This window comes from Tyto alba, unplaced genomic scaffold (genome assembly GCF_018691265.1).
Source record: "Tyto alba isolate M040663 unplaced genomic scaffold, T.alba_DEE_v4.0 Super-Scaffold_42, whole genome shotgun sequence".
Classification (NCBI taxonomy): Eukaryota; Metazoa; Chordata; class Aves; order Strigiformes; family Tytonidae; genus Tyto; species Tyto alba.
In genome coordinates, this window is record NW_024881318.1 from 19218698 (window position 1) to 19238599 (window position 19902).

At 40.7% G+C, this 19902-nt stretch overlaps 1 protein-coding gene across 1 annotated transcript in view; it reads right to left on the bottom strand.

Annotated features, from left to right (window-relative positions):
• OXCT1 (3-oxoacid CoA-transferase 1) overlaps positions 1-19902 on the bottom strand; it is a 97655-nt gene that overhangs the window by 19437 nt on the left and 58316 nt on the right. The window contains exons 12-13 of the mRNA XM_042804675.1: positions 19246-19318; positions 18401-18476 (exon numbers count right to left, since the gene is read on the bottom strand). Of these exons, the coding sequence (XP_042660609.1) occupies positions 18401-18476; positions 19246-19318 (149 nt within the window). The remainder of the gene's footprint in view (positions 1-18400; positions 18477-19245; positions 19319-19902) is intronic.

Below are 19902 nucleotides of genomic sequence, written 5' to 3' on the forward strand. Positions count from 1 at the left end.
ATGTGGATGTCATTTCATAAAATGGGCAAATAAATAAATGTGGATCGGTATTCACTTCTGTTTGTCCCTCAAACCAAGCAGTAATTCCTGACTCCATGGCTCATTCTTCTCTTGAAGATTGCCAGAATTACACCTGTTATCACAGCAGCTACACTATGACTTGGTGTTCAGCTACCTCTGTTTTTACTTTCCATAATGCCACAGCATTCAACCCCTGCTTGCTTCCACCACTTTAAACTGAACACATCTCATCTTGCAAGGTAAGAGGTCCACACTTCTGATGGCAAATGACCTTAAACACAAAATTCTATCAATACGAGTAGTGCAGTCATTTTTAGACAACAAGCATTAGACCCCAAAAAACAAACAAGGCAACAACCTCACGTGCCACTCCACAGTTGCTGAGAAGGGCAGAAAGGGGAGTGGCACATCAAGACATCTGCATGAGACAGGAGGTTAGCAGGAAACATGAGGCAAAGAATTTTACAGATTAAAATAAATTAATTTCTGTCTCAAGTGTTTTGTATTTGCCGTCTTTTGACTGGTTATTATTTGCAATTAAAATAAATTATGGACAGTAATACAGTGTATGCTATTATATATATAAAACCTAAAAGTATAAGGTTAAACAACTGGAAAACTTCCTAGGATAAAGCTTTCCTATTATACTTCCTTTTATTAGCTATGCGATTCAGTACCTTACTAGTATCAGTATCTATGGTCCATGATATCAAACTCATGGAAGAGACTTGTCTCATTAAGCTGCCAGGCCAGCAACTTAGAGTTATCTCAATAATTGTGGTTTCTTGATCATAATGAAGGAATATACACACACACACACCCCTTAAAAAAAAAAAAAAAAAAAAGTATTTTCTTACTGTTTGCACAGTGAAGAATAAATCACACCTTCCGCTATAAATAGTCCCTTTAGAATTACTCAGGTCAGATTGATATTTAATATTAATTTCATTAATTGATACTAAGTATTTCTTTGCAAATACAAATCTGGAAGGGATGAGGGGATTTATCTCTGTTCTTAACTTCCTGGCACTGCTCAGATCATTCTCCATCCTATCTGGAAATACAGAGATCTTACATAGACTGCAGTGACCTCTCAAGTGCCTGACAGAAGCTCACTAGCAGGTAATACAGAGTAGCTGAAGATGATGGGTTCTCTCCCCAAAACTCAGAATATGTTTGAACTGAGGATTATGCTATCCATACTCCTGTCCTGGCAATGTCATTAGCTCATTTAGCAGGCCTTTTAGTTCTATTAACTGGTAAAGACCTACAGCAACTAGGAAGTATCTGAAGAAGTAAGTGCCAATGAAGGACAATGACAAATCTGCTGGAGAAGCTGTCATACAGGACTGAGAGAAGAGACTTTGTCCCCTTGTGTATGCAGAAGCAGGAAAACGCAAATTAAGTTGAAGAGAAGGACTTAGGGACCTTTAAATTGCTATGTCTGATGCTCCTCTTCAGGCAAACATACTCATCACTGTAGGTGGCCTGGTAAAGCAAGTCAATTAAGCATTAACTGTAACTAGCCAAGTAATTACATGCTTTTATTTTGAGGAATATCCAAAGCATAAGAGCCTTATGCATCTACCAAACTCCCACAACCTGCACTTTCCCCATCACCATACTGGCATAGGGGACATCTGCATCCTACATTTGAATTTAAATGCTTGAGACTAAAAGATGATTCCCAAAGCACATTTTGCTCCTTTTGCCTAGGATAATCACGCAGACCCAAACAGCTCTGATATTTATAAACACTGCACATTTACAAGCAACAAGCAATTTCTGTTTCTTTTAGATTTTAATAGCATATTTAATTGTACCTGACAAAAATCAGACTGTTTTATTTGAATACTTTGCATGTAATTTGAAATCTGTCATAAAAATAAACATTTTCTCTTCCTGAAGACCTCGTACAACAGCCACCTCTGTTATGAAATCTCTGAATAAAGCTAAATTGGGTTTATAGTACTGGATACTAACTGAAGTGGGAACTATACATTTCACTTCAAAAAAACGTTAATTTTTATTTATTTTTGATTGAACTAGGCAAAGAGCAGACAGTAAAACTCTTCACTCTTGGTTACCTGATAAGGCATTTAAGTTTAATGTAAGAACCAGTACAAAGTTCAATTTTTGTAAACAATTTTGAAAAAAAAAAAAAAAAAAAAAAAAGAGGTATTTCAAATAAGCAATGACTGAAGTATATTTGCAGGTTTCCTGCTCCTTCTTACAGTGTTGGTAAGGTCCAGGGTTTGCATGCCCTCCCCCCATTTCTTTATTTAATATGATTTTTGTTAGTTCCCAGTTACATTGGTGCTGCTTGCTTAGCAAACCAGAAGGAAAGACTTAGTTCAGTGGTAGTGCGCTAGTCATTTGAAGCACTATTATAAAGCCCATTTCATCAGCAAGTGCTTGAAGTGAGAAGAAAAAATTTCTGAATTAGCCATGTGCTTCCTCGGAGGCCCAATGCTGGTGATATTTATATAGAGGGTTAGGCAGAAGACAGAAACAAGCTGACTGTTTTCTTGTAGCTTTGCAGTTACCATAAAAAGTCCATATTGCAAGGAGGAATTCTGCTTTTTACATTGTGCTTCATCAGCAGTTCTTGCTAAGTCTCAGTCCAAAAAATCTTAGGATACAAGAGGCAGAAATTCATGGACCTGATGGATTTTTAATTTTTTTTTTTATAATTAAGATATTCAGCTCTTCTGCTTCTTCACAGACATAAAACCATAAAAAATTAGTGGAATTTCTTATATTGCCTATTTATTGCAAAATAAATTATTTTGTTATGGTGGTGATGGGGCATTTTTAAGAAAATAAGAAAGAAGGGTATATATTTTCTCATCTGATGCCTTCCTATCTGAACATCATTTGAGTGGTCAAAATACAATATTAAAGAGCCTGAGAAAGTAATTTAGCCTAATCGTAATTCCTAAAAAGAAACATTCCTGTTGGTTTGGTCACTTGTAGCATCCAAGACAATCTGTGGCATTCCAGCAGAAGCTTGTGAGTACTCTAAGGTGGGCAAGACAGTCAAGACACTTTTCATGAGAATGTGAAGTTATTCCACAATGGTAATGAAAACTAGAAAGATGCTATAGCAAGCAAGAAACAATTTATAAGAAACTCCAAACAGACTAGAAAGAGGTGGTTGAGAGAAAAGAATTAAATTCACAAGACTTCAAACACCATTAAAGTCTTGATTCCATGCTGATGTCTTACACCCTTCCTCTTGATTCTCAGGGGGAATGACTTTTCTTCCATAACTGAATTTTACAGCTACTTCCAACATCATAGGATAAAATGCATCTGAACTGATCTGGTTATGCAAAAAAGAAAATAATCTTTTGAGACAAACACATATCACATCAACAGTACAGCAAAGCAGATGCTAATGCTGTGTTCAAGAAACCATGAAAACTTACCAGTGGTAAATGCAGAGTTTGAAAGATTAGAATGAGGATGAAAAGAAAAGCTTGAATAATTCAATTTAAAATTGAACATCAAAGGACAGCCAAGGTGAAAGTATATACTTGTTTGAAAAGGAACCGAGCTACTTCCCTGTTAAGAGTCCTTGCCCATGTTGCTAACTGTCCTAATGCTTGTATTAAATAAACAGCATTCAGTCCGAAATTTCTCTTTCCTTCCATTAATAAAAGCATACATATGCCTCACATTATGCTCAAAGTTAGTAAAACTACTATTTCAAAAACCCCTACAGAAGATAATGAATGCTTCTAGTTTAAACCACAGTCCTTGCGCAGGCTTCCCATTCAATCTGAATTTTCGGGCATCCCCCTGGAACACCTTCAACAAGCTACTGACAGACAGTAAAAATATAAAGAATGTCAATATGATCTCTGATGGCCACAGACACAGACTAGGTGGCAGGTACAGAATCCATCACCAGTCTCAGCTTCCCTATGAAAAGAGGTAATTTTATTGTGTCAGGAACAACTACTAAAATTCAGAGAGACTGGAACAGTATTAACTCCACAGAGAAAAGCAGAAATGAAGGTAATGCAGTGGATACAAGGTACTTCTATCACCACCACCAATGGTGCTAACACTGCACTAAAAAAGATAAATTTAGGACCCCTTCAAAGTTTTCTGCTCTGCCCCTCTCTGCAGTGGTATGTACGCACTACTAACACACATTAGTCACACGGGTCTCCTTCTCCATACAGGTACTGTCTGTCTTCACAAATGTGCCAACTTCAAATGGCATTCACAGTACAAGTAAGGAGGTCATGAGGGCCACATATAACTATTTGACAAAAATATCTCATCAACTGTGGTAGGGTTAGATGTGGTTGGTTTGGGGTTTTTGGTTTGTTTGAGGGGGGTGCAAGCTAACACAGATCTTAGCACTGTACAAAAAAAGATCCCAATCAGAAGGTAATATTAAAAAATACATATGCATAAATCTATTCTAGTTACATAAAACTGTGGATGACAATCCTTTGTCCATGCCTAACAGACCTGTCCAGTGTTTAAAGGAAAGGTACATTTGTAATTGACTCAAAAATGAAAGCCACAACTCTTCCAGATTTAAGTTTCCATTTCTTCAGTGAAAGACTGGATGAAGACTGTATCAAAAAGACGAATAAAGCTGGACATTCAGTGTTTCAAAATATGCTTCCTTGTCCTATTTTCCATTGATTTTATGTCCTTATATGGCACAATTACAGAATTACTTTAATTATACTGTCAACTCCAGGGAGACCTTAAAGTAGCCTTCCAGTACCTAAAGGGGGACTACAGGAAAGATGAGAAGGGACTTTTTACAAGGTTATTTAGCAACAGGACAAGGGGTAATGGCTTTAACCTGAAAGAGGGTAAGCTTAGATTAGATGTAAGGAAGAAATTCTTCACTGTGAGGATGGTGAGGCCCTGGCCCAGGTTGCCCAGAGCAGCTGTGGCTGCCCCCTCCCTGGAAGGGTTCCAGGCCAGGCTGGATGGGGCTGTGAGTGACCTGGTCTAGGGGAAGGTGGCCCTGCCCATGGCAGGGGGGTTGGAACTAGATGGTCTTTAAGGTCCCTTCCAAATCAAACTATTCTATGAATCTATGACAGCTGGATTACCAAGAATCAATGGGAAATCATTAATGGGATTTTTGAATCAGTAGAGTTGATAATGCAACAGCACAATAAAGAGTGAATACCAGCTAAATACAACAAAGCTAAGCACACTCTACATGCACAACAGGGTGAAGCTATTTTTTCAAGGATGGCCAAAATAAAGATTTAGTTGTATGGCTTACACATACAGAAAATTACTTGATTTTCAAGAATGTTAACCAGATCTGTCCTAAAACACACATAACGTTATACTTTTTAATTTTGCTTTCCTTTTGAAAGAATGGAACGTAAGTTCTCGAGTGACTGATACTTCTTAGAAAAATTTATTAGTAAGTCTTCTCTAAAAGATAGCATACACAAATATGTGCACTCACTGTATTTTTACCTTCCATAACCAGAAAATTAAGAGAGCATAGAATATGTGCAAAGAAAGTTAGCCAAATTTTATTCCTTCATTCTCCCGCAAAACTCACTTGCAAGAACCACTGGCAACAGATTAGAATGACTGAGTGAAATTCAAATTAATACACTGAGAAACTGCATCTCAGGACCAACTCAAAACAGTCTGTGATGTGCTTCATTAAAATGGATTTGCTTTATAATGATTAATATTATTTCAGTGTAAATGGACAGTCAAGCCTTCCATTTACCTTTGCACACAGCACAGCATGAAACAATTAAATATTACTGCCAACGTAATGCTAGTCTCACTTTAAAGTGAGGTTTCATATCATAGTCACAATTGTTACTACTAACCCACAGATTAGGAGTCTTTCACATATGCTTGTATTTTTGAGACAGGCAGAGTTTCTTCAGCTGCTCTCATCATACAGATGCTGAATGTATAGCTGCCACTTTGCACACTGAAAATTTAAGAGTATGAATAAAACACCAAGTGAGCTTGTACATTCCTTCCATGCAGTCTGAAGAGAAATAAACACAAACAAAATCAATAGAAAAAGCCCTCAGATTGCTGGAAGGAGTAGAGCTAACACAATACGCTCCCTTTCTCCTTTGAGGCTCCAGCACTGTTCCAGTGGTGGTAATTACATGCTGCAAGGGCTCTGCAGGGCTTCCAGACGCGTTTGTTGAGAGAGAAGCAGTAAACTGATACACTACTGTAAGCTTCAGGCCAAGACACGTGTCCACCAAAACCTAGAACCTCTTCATATTAATATCCCATTGAAACGTAGATTTCCAAGGAGACTCTAGGTAACTGCAGGTCATGTCCTTTTCCCTTGTTCAACTAGTGCTGTAGAAGCCCTACTCAGTCATGTCCTAGCCATCAGACAATTTCACGTTACTACCAAGAGAAACCCAGTCATTGAACATAATTAACCTGCATATTTTCTGTTCATGAAGAATTTAGCTTATTAGTACTGCTTAATTAATTTTACAGTTAATAGTTAAAATACGTTTCTCAACATTTCTTGCGACGTTGTACAAATTGAAACAAAACACTGACAGTTTGCTGTACTTGGTGCAACAGAAATAGTAGAAGAGTTACTAGACAGTGTGTTTGCATTCAAACTGAAAATACGCCTTGCACATAGACACTTCTACTCAAGCAAACTGGTGAAGAGCCTGCAACGGGGCTCCTTGAGAAGACCTGCCATGCTCTGAGGCATTCAGGGATATGTGTCCTTTCTCCCATCATTAAAAATTATATTTTCAAGTCAGAAAAGCTCTTGCTGTGGAGCCCTCTGCTCTCGGGTTTAGTGCTACAAATAGTAATTAAAAAACAAAACCAAAAACTGTCTCTCAGTCACATACTCAGCTGCCCTCTGCTAGTTTATTTTCATTAAAAAAATGTCTATGCCAATTAACACACAGTTCAACTCATGGCCAAAGTGTCCAGAACTGTGCAAAAGATGTTCTTTGAAGCTCTGTAAAAAAACTACCAATAATGCACAAAATTATAGTCCTATTGCCTTAGGTTATACTGACCTCTACAGATGGTAAATTAAAAGATTTATTACTAAATCTGAATTAGGTTTTCTCATGTCTTCTTTCCAGATAATCATCTTTGATAAAGCTTGGAATTTTTGTATCATTTTCTTTCAATTTATTTAATTATTAACACTTTAATCCTTTAGGTACTCCAAGTCAAAGTATTAAAAATTAAGGATGCTTGCTCTACAATTCAAGATTTTTTCCAAGAATGATCCAGACATACGTATCCAAACTGCACCATCCTGCACAAATTACATCGCCCTCTTCCTCAGCTGCCTAACTGCATTATCTTAGCTATCAAAACATTAATTCTGTACTCCAGCAGAATACAAAAAGCTAGTGAATTTTCCTGCTCAACATTTTATTTGGTTTATATTGTTTGTAGGGAATACAGATGTTAAAGAGCATCAGTCCTGGTATCATCTCTGAGGCTGGACCATGTTAACTGAATTGTTTAATCAGTCCTCAATCCACTTCTATGATGGGTACTCCCCACCCTCCCCCAGATGCTAGCAGGAGCCATAGAGACCATGACACTAAAGTCTAAGGCAAAGACGTTGACTAACTCAGCCTTCACTGAGAATCATAAAATCATTTATGTTGGAAAAGACCTTTAAGATCATCAGGTCCAACCTTAAATCTAACACTGCCAAGTCCACCACTAAACCATATCCCTAAGTGCCACATCTACATGCCTTTTAAATACCTCTAGGGATGGTCACTCAACCACTTCCCTGGGCAGCCTGTTCCAGTGCTCGACAACCCTTTTGGTGAAGAACTTCCTAATCTAGATGTCACCTGGTGCAACCTGAGGCCATTCCCTCTTGTTACTTGAGAGCTGAGACTGACACCCACCTCGTCACAACCTCCTTTCAGGTAGCCAGCAATAAGGTCTCCCCTCAGCCTTCTCGTCCCCAGACTAAATAACTTCAGCTCCTTCAGCTGCTCCTCAGAAGACTTGCACTCTAGACCCTTCACTAGCTTCACTGTCCTTCTCCAGACATGCTCCAGCACCTCAGTGTCTTTCCTGCAGTGAGGGACCAAAAACCAAAGACAGTATTGGAGGTGTGGCCTCACCAGTGCCAGGTACAGGGGGACGATCACTTCGCTAGTCCAGCTGGCCACACTATTTCTGACACAAGCCAGGATGCTGTTGGCCTTCTTGGCCACCTGGGCACACTGCTGGCTTATATTCAGCCGGCTGTCAAGCAACACCGTCAGGTCCTTTTCTGCCAGGCAGCTCTCCAGCCACTCTTCCCCAAGCCTGTAGCGTTGCTGGGGTTGTTGTGACGCCAAGTGCAGGACCTGGCACTGAGCCTTGTTGAATCTTATACAATGGCCTCAGCCCATTGACCCAGCCTGTCCAGATCCCTCTGTGGAGCCCTCCTACCCTCAAGTAGATCAACACTTCTGCCCAGCTTGGTATCCTCTTCAAATTTACTGAGGGTTCACTTGATCCCCTCATCCAGACCATTGATAAAAATATTAAACAGAACTAGCCCTAATACTGAGCCCTTGGGAACACCACTTGTGACCACTGACTGGATTTAACTCTATCCACCACAACTCTTTGGCCATCCAGCCAGTTTTTTACCCAGCAAACAGTATGTGTGTCCAAGCTGTGAACAGCTAGTTTCTCCAGAAGAATGCTGTGGGAAATGGTGTCAAAGGCTTTACTAAAGTCCAGGTAAACAAAACTCACAGCCTTTCCCTCATCCACTAAGCAGGTCACCTTGTCATAAAAGGAGATGAGGTCAGTGAAGCAGGACCTGCCCTTCATAAACCCATGCTGACTGGGCCTGATCACCTGGTTGTCCTGTACATGTGATGGCACTCAAGACGATCTGCTCCATAACCTTCCCTGCCACTGAGGTCAGGCTGACAGGCCTGTAATTCCTTGGATCCATCTTCTGGCCCTTCTTGTAAATGGGCGTCATATTTGCTAACCTCCAGTCAACTGAGACCTCTCCAGTTTGCCAGGACTGCTGATAAATGATTGAAAGTGTCTTGGTGAGCACTTCCACCAGCTCTCTCAGTACCCTCAAGTGGATCCCATCCAGCCCCCTAGACCTGTGTGTGTCTAATGGTGTAGCAGGTCACTAACCATTTCCCCTTGGATTACAGGGACTTCATTCTGCTCCCCATCCCTGTCTTCCAGCTTAGGGGGCTGGATACCCAGAGAACAACTGGTCTTACTATTAAAGACTGAGGCAAAGAAGGCATTAAGTACCGCAGCCTTTTCCTCATCCTTTGTCATGATGTTTCCCTCACATCCACCAAAGGATGGAGATTCTCCTTAGGCTTCCTTTCATTGTTAACGTATTTATAGAAACATTTTTATGGTCTTGTATGGCAGTAGCCGAATTAAGTTCCAGCTGGGCCCTTCTTATTTTCTCGTGCATAAACTTGCAACACCCTTGTAGTACTCCTAAGCATGTTACCCTCTCATTAATGATATGCTTCATAGTTATATTTTTCACCCGTAATAAATTTCTGCCTACTGAAATGCAATGTCACAGACATGTAATCCATTCTGCTCTTTCAGATTCATGAACTTCCAGCTGCAGTGCTCCTCCACCATTGCTTCAATGGTTATTCTGTTGGAAAGCACATCAGCCATATCAGTACTTATACTGTTAGTGTTTTTTAATGGCTAAGTGATGTTCAAAAATGACTATTAAGAAGACAGAGGCCCTGGTATCACACAGGAACATTTCAGAAGTTCTGGTGTTTTGTTTTGACCTATGCCCAGCCTCTGACACGTGTCACAACAGCACCCAGAGTCAAGTACCTTCTGTTAGGAAGCCTGTAGAAAATAAAGTAGCACTTTGTAGTAAGGTGTTGCCACCAGAAGGGCAGCAGAAACTGTTTCATAAAGTGCTTCTGTTCTGAGCGTCTCAAAAAGTCACCTGTAGAAAGGTACTACAAACAAAGCAAGTATAGGCAGAGAGATGTGCAGTTAATCCCACAACTTTTAAAATCCCAAGTGAGATGATTTAAACTGTCACAGGTGCCAGGACTGCGGTGACAGTGCATGCTTGTGCTGCTGCTCTGTAGATGCAGTGAAGCTGTGATGCTAGCAGCAATTTCTGACAGTAGCTTGAGAGACATGGATAGGTCAGATACTGTGTCCTTCACTAATAAAGTGAAACGTGGCTCCATCCAGTAGCTCCCAGTAGCTATGGGCTCACGTGTGCCTGCCTGCTCTGCTCCATGGCCACGTCCTCAGCGTTTCTCTTCCACCTCTCTTGGCCACCTTCTCCTAGCTGCACTCTGTTCCCAGGGACCCTTCAGAAATTTTCCACCTGCTTCTCCTTTCCCTCCCCAGAAACCCTCTTGTTAGTTGGAGAAATACCAAAGGGAGGAAGACAAAAAGCCATTAAGAGTAGCGCTTATATGGAATAAAACTACCAATAAATGCCAGCGTTTAGGAGGTAACTTCCTTTACTCGCAGGATTTTCCTCTCCATTAGAAATTAACAGATAAGAGCAAAAGAAGGGCTGTAATTATTGCAATAAGCCTGCCTTCGCTCAGTTCCTAATAAGTAAGTGCAAGTAAATATGCACATGCATGCACTAGGGCTCAAGTGTTATCAAGCTGTTATGAGACAAAAAGGATAGCTTCATGATGGTACTTATTCAAAACATTAAATTTATGACATATTACTTGCCTCTGAAATAACGTCAAATACCATCAATCCAAGAACCCAAAAGCTACAGCTTATAAGAAATACTTAACCCAAACCTAAACACGTTTTAAAAATGAAACATTAAAAATTAAACACATAAGTAAAAAATGTTACAATAAAATACAGCTTAAAGTTTCCTTACACTATAAGCTTTCAGCATAGTTGATCTTTGTGCCATCCCACACAAATCTTGTGACTAAAAGAAGACGCATCTCGCTCATCATTCAATTTAAATGACAATAACATATAATCTTATTTACAGGAAAAGCAGGAAGATCTGAATACCTATGTGCTGGTTAATCCCATTTTAAAACTCTGTACTGTAGAACGGTAGCAACACATATGTAAAACAGATTAAGATCTGACCAATGGATTTCAAAACGAAGTAGCCAAGGGGAAATGACTCTTAATTGGAAAGGCTCCTGGCTGGCATATTTACTCACAAGTAAATACAAACTCATGGCAAAAGAAATTTACAGGCAGCCAAAGGGTAGTAAGAGTGGCAGATGAAGACAGAAAAAAGTCAAAGGGGACTGATGCATAAACTAGTAAAAAGGTATACCTCAAAGGTAACAAAAAGACAAATAAAAGGTACGTGAAGTTGTATTTTATACTTTCCTGTTCTGAAAACGTACTTGTTATTCAGAAATTTGGGGCTGAACAGAATGGAGAGACATCTTCATAATCAAAATAAGCAATTCCAGGTATGGAAAATAATGTCCTTGATAAGGATACAGAACTAAAATCAGCATCTTCTACAGAACATAAAGCACTGATGGAAAGAACGCAAAGACTTTGAGAAAAACTTACAATCATATAATGGTTTGGGTTGGAAGGAACCTTAAAGACCATCTAGTTCTAATTCCACCACCACAGGCAGGGACACCTTCCACTAGAACAGGTTGCTCAAAGCCCTGTCCAACTTGGCCTGGAACCCTTCCAGGGAGGGGGCAGCCACAGCTTCTCTGTGGCATCCTGTGCCAGGGCCTCACCACCCTCACAGAGAACTTCTACCTTATATCTAATCTAAATCTACCCTCTTTCAGTTTAAAACCATTATCCCTCATCCGAACACTACACAAGCTTGTTAAAAGTTCCTCCCCATCTTTCCTGTAGCCCCCTTTATAGCACTGGAAGGCTGCTATAAGGTCTCCCGAGAGATTTCTCTTCCCTAGTCTAAACAACCCCAACTCTCAGCCTGTCTTCACAGGGAGCTGCTCCAGCCCCCTGATCATCTTCCTGACCCTCCTCTGGACCTGTTCCAACAGGCTCATGTCCGTCTGATGTTGGGGCTGGAAACAGTACTCTACGTGATGTCTCACCAGAGTGGTAGAGGGGCAGAATCCCCTCCCTCGACCTGCTGGCAACACTGCTCTTGATGCAGCCCAGGACACGGTTGGATTTCTGGGCAACAAGCACACCTTGCTGGCTCATGGTCAGTTTTCCATCCACTAAAACCCCCCAAGTCCTTCTCCACAGGGCTGCTCTCAATCCACTCATCACCTCATCACCCAGCCTGTGTTTGTGCTTGGGATCGCCCTGCCCTGTGTGCAGGACCTTGTGCTTGGCCTTGTTGAACTCCGTGAGGTTTGCACGGGCCCACCTCCCCAGCCTGTCCAGGGCCCTCGGGATGGCATCCCTGCCCTCCCGTGTGTCGACCGCACCACACAGCTTGGTGGTGTTGGCAAACTCACTCAGGGTGTGCTCAGTCCCACTGTCCATGTCGTCAGTAAAGATGTTAGGCAGCACCGGTCCCAAGACCAACCCCTGAGGAACTCCACCCACCACTGCCCTTCACTTGCACATCGAGCTGTTGACCACAAGCTCTTCGAGTGCGACCATCCAGCCAATTCCTTATCCACCGAGTGGTCCGTCCATCAAATCGATGTCTCTCCCATTTAGAGACAAGGATGTCACGCAGTGCAGTGTCGAATGCTTTGCACAATTCCAGGTAGATGACACCAGTTGCTCTTCCCTTACTCACCAACAGTGTAACCCTGTTATAGAAGGCCACCAAATTCGTCAGGCATGATTTGCCCTCAGTGAAGCAATGCTGGCTGTCACCAATCACCTTATTTTCCATGTGACTTGGCATAGTTTCCAGGAGGATCCACTCCATGATCTTGCCGGGCACAGAGGGGAGACTGACTGGGCTGTAGTTCCCTGGGTCATTCTCTTTTCCCTTTTTAAGAATGGGGGTTATGTTTCCCCTTTTGCAGGCAGTGGGAACTTCACCGGACTGCCGTGACTTCTCAAATATGATAGATAGCGGCTTAGCCCCTTCATCTGCCAGCTCCCTCAGGACCCGCAGACACGTCTCATCAGGTCCCACGGACTTGTGCACCTTCAGGTTCCTTAGATGGTCTCAAATCTGATCTTCTCCTATACTGAACAGTTCTTCATTCTCCCAGTCCCTTCCTTTGTCTTCTGCGACTCGGGCGGTGTGGCTGGAGCACTTACCGGTGAAGACTGAAGCAAGAAAGTCTCTGAGTACCTCAGCCTTCTCCATACTCTGGGGAAGCAGGTCTCCTGTTTCCTTCCAGACAGGGTCCACATTTTCCCTAGTCTTCCTTTCATCACCAGCACACCTACAAAAGCTTTTTTGCTTGCCCTTGATGTCCCTGGCCAGATTTGATTCTGTCAGGGCTTTGGCCTTCCTAACCTGATCCCTGGCTGCTCAGACAGTTTCTCTGAATTCCTCCGAGGCTTCCTGTCCTTGTGTCCACCCTCCGTAGGCTTCTTTTTAGTGTTTGAGCTTGTGCAGGAGCTCCCTGTTCATCCATTCAGGCCTCCTGGTGTTCTTACCTGCCGCCTTCTTTGTTGGGATGCATCGCTCCTGAGTTTGGAGGTGGTGACCCTTGAATATTAACCAGCTTTCTTGGGCCCCTCTTCCCTCCAGGGCTTTATCCCAGGCTACTCTGCCAAGCAGATCCCCAAAGAAGCCAAAGTCTGCTCTCCTGAAGTCAAGGGTAATGAGCCTGCTATGTGCCCTCCTTGCTGCCCTAAGGATCTTGAACTCTCCCATTTCATGGTCACTGCAGCCAAGGCTGCCCTTGAGCTTCACACTCCCCACCAGCCCCTCCTTGTTGGTGAGTACAAGGTCCGGCACAGCACCTCTCCTCCTGGCTCCTCTGTCACTTGGAGAAGGAAGTTATCATCAACGCATTCCAGGAACCTCCCGGATTGATGATGCCCTGCTGTGTTGTCCCTCCAACACATAGCAGGGTGGTTGAAGTCCCCCATGAGAACCAGGGCTTGTGAACATGAGGCTGCTCTTGTCTGTCTATGGAGACCCTCATTTGCTTGGTCTTCCTGGTCTTGTGGGCTGTAGCAGACCCCACTGTAACATTTCCTTTCTCTGCCTTCCCTTTAATCCTGACCCATAAGGTCTCGGTTGGCTCCTCATCCATCCCCAGGCAGAGCTCCATGCACTCCAGCTGGTCATTGACATAGAGGGTGACACCTCCACCTCATATCCCCTCCCTGTCCTTCCTAAAGAGCCTGTATTCTTCCATTCTAACACTCCAGTCATAGGAATCATCCCACCATGTCCCTGTGATACCAATAAGATCACAGCTCTGCATGCACACATCTCTTAAATCCCCTTGCATAATTATAATAATTATAATATTATCATTATGTAAACACACATGCTACACGTGTTTGCACAGAGGCATTTAAGTTGATCCCCCAATGAAGGTGACTTAATGGCTGGAATTCCTTTGTGCTGCTCTTCAGTTGCTCTCCTGTGATCCCTTCTCCAGGTCTTGGCATCTATTGCTGACACTGGTGTCAAGTTGCTACTGGTGGGATGGTTTGAGGTTCCCCTCCCCCAGCAACTTTAGTTTAAAGCCCCCTTCACCAGCTTGGCAAGCCTATGACCAAGGATGTTCTTTCCCTTCTCTGACAGATGTACCCCATCAGCCCCTAGTTGACCAGATTTGTCAAAGCGAGTCCCATGGTCTAAGCAGCCAAACCCCTGGCTATGGCACCAGTCCTGTAACCAACTGTTGATTTTCCAGATTCAGCTGGCCCCTTCAAACCCCTTCCGTTTGACCAGGAGGCCAGATAAAACAATCCAAGCTTCAATGTTTCAACAAGTATGTTTGTAAATGAGTCTGTTCTATTAATATAACATGCTGGCTCCATCTTTTGATCGTTAAGTTCTTGAAAGACAAGTCACAAAAACTGACAGTGAAAGAAATGCAACATCGTGATCAGAAAAATGGGTTTAACTCCTATATGGCAAAAAGTATTCTGAGAGAAAGTAAAAAGTGCACAAAGCTACTGGAAAAGTAAATATTACTTACCCGCTGAAAGCATTATGTGGTTTTGTAAGTATTGTCTGTGCCTGTAGTGTATGTGAATGCCATGCTTTTGTTCCGTCTAAGTTTACAACAAAAGCTTGAGTTTGAGTAAACATACTTTGTTGTACGAAATACAGATATATATAGTATATCAGGTTTAGAAAATGTTTGTTAAGCATGACTAATTTTGTCAAACAGAAAAAACACAATCATGAAAAAGAACAAAAGTTGGCATGAGAAAATGACAATACTTATTTATTTTAACCGCAAGTTTTAATTTAAAAAGTCCTGCAACTCTATTTACAAATACTATAATGAAAAACAACCCCGAAAACTGCTTGCTAAAATGCTTTGGAACACAGCAGGAAAGTCCTAGGAAAAGCCAATGGAAGTGAAGGTCAAAATAAAAAGAAAAGTGGAAATACAGCACAAGGGCTTTAAAAAAAAAAAAAACAAACACAAAAAAAACAAAACAAACAAACAAACAAAAAACAAACAAAATAAGAAAACCAAGAAGCCCACCCCAAGTAAAAGAAAGCAAGAGAGAAAACTAGTGGTGAATTGCTCCAGCTCATGACATTGCTTTCCAAAAATGAATGCTCTAGTGAAAAGCTTTTAGATTCAGCACAGATGCAACTGCATGAAATTTTATATCCTGAGATACCAATATGGTCATTTGAAATGACTGGAATTTTTTAGCATTAAGAAATATTTGCTGATGATTCAGAAGTATCTTTTTTCAAACATTTCAGCTTTGTGAGCTATCACTAGAGGTGTATTTTTTCTGATTTACTTGGAATACTTCAGAGCAGGAATCTTTATTCTTTACTTGTTCACTTGGGTATTTTGAAGTATAATTCTCTTGCTGTTTCAGTTTACAAAAGCAACATAAAAGCAATTCTTACTACCTAAAATTCAGCTCATCCCCTTCTGCTTTCTAATAGGCCTTTCAGAAACAACTTGAGTAAACAGAAAGCTTTACCAGGTGAAGAAACATTTAACACTGTATTTACAGGACCAAAAGATTGTCAAAAAAGAAAATGTCAGGAGTTAAGTCATCTTGAATATAAGGGACAGTCTAGGGACACAGTTATATAGTGACTTTCATTTTGTGAAAACATAAAGAATGTCAGTTGAAGTCAACACAGCTAAACAAAATGTAGAATTTATCTGACAACTGAAATATATATAGATAAAAATCATCTTGAACTGTGCCTGTAAGAAAATATCTGAATAATATTTACAATCAAAAATTGAGTTTATATTGTAAGAACTTGGCTTTAAATATTTTTTCTCATCTATTCAAAATTTTGACACAGAATGTAATTATTTTGAATAATTTTTAAAAGCCACTATGTAAGCAAGTAATTTCTACCTGCAGAAGACATCACAGTCACCACTAGTTAACGCAAAGGAAGTGCTTTCACAAAACCAGAGCTACTTCATCCAGTAGCTGACTTGATGGAAAAAATCTTAGACTAACATGAAGGAAAAAATATCCCACTCAGCTTCTCAGTGACATTTACCTGCAGTACTGGACTGAGAGTGTACACTACCTACTTTTATTTAGATCAATCATCTGAAAAAAATACAATTTACTAAATGTAAGCTTTTCAAAGTTAGCTATTTAAAATACATAATTACAGTTTGGTTGACTTATCATACCTTTGAGATACAGAGCCATGGATAAATCAAGTGAACTCCAATTTTAGTTACCAGAGGTTTCAACTCCTTGAAAACTTACACTATCATACTTCTGTCTTTGCTCAAACAGCAAACTTAGGCTTAAAAAAGTAATCTGATTTGTCCTTTATATTTCAAAGGGGGTGTGGGCTCCTCTGTAGAGGCCAGTTTCATTATTTTGGATTCCAGTGGCAGGTTCTTGTAACTCAAGACAAAAAAAGAAATTTTCATTGGACAAGGCAAAGCTAGCCAATATTACTTTAATGCACATCATACTTGGTCGGATGGTGTATCTGACCATTTGATGATGTTTAAAACACAGAGATCTTCCAAAAGAGATTAAACAACAATGGAAGAGCACATGTGTGATCCCAGAGTGATGCAGTAACAGCAGCATCAATTTCCAGACCCCATTTTTCAAAGTATTAACTGGATGACACTGCAAGTTGAAAAGAGTCTGGAAAAAACTAGTAGCACTTGTATCACTGAGGTCTGAAAAGCTCTAGCCAGCACTACCCTGTCTGTTCTCATTTGTGTGACCATAAAACCAGGTTGTGCTATGAGAACATCCAAGGAAACCTGTTTTCTTATGGATTTACCTCCTATGTGCCATGTTCTAACCTAGCCATAATCCCTTCACATGCCCTACAATTGCTCATACAGACACCTGGAATAGCCCTTCAAATAACCCCTTCTTCCATGTCTGCCTGTACAGATCCTGTCTTTGTCCCTTCTCACTACGAGCAGTTTATGCTCCAGCCACTGATCCATGACTTGTGCGCTCACAGGCCTGATGAAGAAGTCACACAGGGTGCTGGGCTCAGCTAACAGTTCTCCAGGAGACAGGACATTCATTTGGGTTTTCTTCCTCCTCTACCCAGCTTTTAGTTTTCGAAGACTTTCCTGAGACCTTTAGCACTGCTCAGACAGATAGACAGAAATATGCTTCATTACCTTAAACCAGACTAAACCATATCAGAAAGTACTATACGGAAAGCTGCTGAAAATATCAAACTTGTAAACCATGTGAAAGATAGGTACATTGTTTAATGTTAAACTGTGTTCAAAGTATGGAATAATGTCATCAGCTGCTTAAATAATATTGGGATTAGTTTATATTTCTACAGTTGAAAGCTGTAGGAGTATGTGGGTAAATACAATAGTATTGCTTCCTTCTAGATTTATTCAAAATGACAGTACTGTGATCCTTTGACAGTAACACTGAGAAAAATAATGCAGACTTTTTTTTATAATTTTATGATGAGCTAAATGCTGTTTTACACCTTCCTTCAAGTTCTTCCTCCAGGTACAACTATACAAGAGTCATCACTCTCAAGAAAAAAGCATCAATCCTCAGCAAAAAAAAATGTGACATTTGAAAGGCACAGACCCAAGAGGAAGCAAAAAAGGCTTACATAAATCATGTTTAGCTTTTCACAGTGCTTAGCAGAAACATAATTTTAGGGGGCTGACTCCTGATAATTGATTACTTGCAGTACGCAAGAAAACCTGTTAACCTTAAAGGTGCACATATCCTCTATTTTAATGTTTTGAGCTCAACCCCCCTTCTGTTTCAGCCCTTTTCTCCTTTGCCGGCCCCTCAGCTACACTTATATTATCCTAAACACAGTGCACTGACAGTAGTACAAACACCTACTTACAGGAATCATCCAGTTGGCCAGGTCACCATACTTAGACACCTGCATAGCTCCAAGCATTGTCAAATCAACATGGCCTCTGGCAACAGAAAGTGTGTAATTAGCATATCATGTTCAAGCGACAGCCCAGAAGTCTTAACAAGCTTTTGTTCACATTCTCATTACATCAGTATAAACACGATGGCATACCACAGAGGTAGCAACCATTTTGTCACACATGTAGTTGTTTTTTTCTCCTCTTTAGATGTATTACTGATGCAAATTTTTCTGTCTGCTTACTGACCCTTAAAAATGTTATTACTTTTGTCTGGTTGTGGTTAATTGCATGCACAGTCAATCAGCTCTGAACTCATACTTTTAAGTGCACTCCTTCACATATTTATATGCACTCATCCTCTTTTCAGAGTCATTAGGATTTAGTGTTTGTTTACATCCAACCTCTTTCCCGAAAAACAAACAAAAAACAGGTGCAGATGGTGAATTTCCATTAGGGAGGTGGAATGAGGATCACAGTTACAAGCTGAGCAAAGAGAATGTACAGAGTGCAAGTACAGATTAGATACCTGGAAATGATCAAGAAGTAGTTGTGAAAACATAGTTATAAATGTGTTTATATATGGCCAGGTGGTGGTAGACACGAACATCACTACAGTATCTATTAGTTACAGTGTTTTTCTGTTTCCAATAGCTAGACCTAATCCCCTGTAAACCATCACTGATTAAGTCCATGATCATTTTATAGGCTGTTAAATGCTAACCACTTTTCAAAGAATTATTAATGAGTTCAGTCACTGATTCAGTTTACTTTTTTCACATTTCAAAAGATCAGGGTTTGTGTTGTTACGTACCCTCTTATCATTGCAAATGATTCATCGCTAGAGAAATAGGAAGAACCTGGAAGAACAGTGACTGTCTCCTTACCTGTAAAAGAAATAAACTACAGTATGTATGTATTTTGTCTCTTTGACAAATGAAATCACAGCTATTAATCAAGAAATAAATTCCTTTAGATTCTGTACAACTGTGGAACTGTTAACACTTACTGTGTCACATGTAAACCTAATCAATCGTAATGAACTGTGAAACAGTTTGTTACAGTTTTTAATGATAGGATTGCCCACTGTTTGACCACCAGCAGTTCCAGGCAAGACATCGCTTACACTAGAAGCTAAGAAATCTCTGTGGACTTCAGCTTTCTGCTCTACCCTCAGAAAAAGTGAGAGCTAACTCTCTTGAAATAAAGAACATTTTTAGGAGACAGGGATGTTACAAGGAAGAGCAAGCAGACCAGACTGAACAGCCTAGAGTTATACAGGAAAATAACTGATAGATCTAGTCTACTCTTGCTTTGTTAAAGTGTACCAAAAAATGTGCTTCTGTGTGCTGTACTGTTCTCTGCACAGTGGTCGCGTCAATTAATGGAGCACACATGGAAGCATCTTACTTTTACTCTGTCCAGAGCCCTCTCTTTCCTCTCCTGCCAGTATTTTGAATCAGTCTAAGCA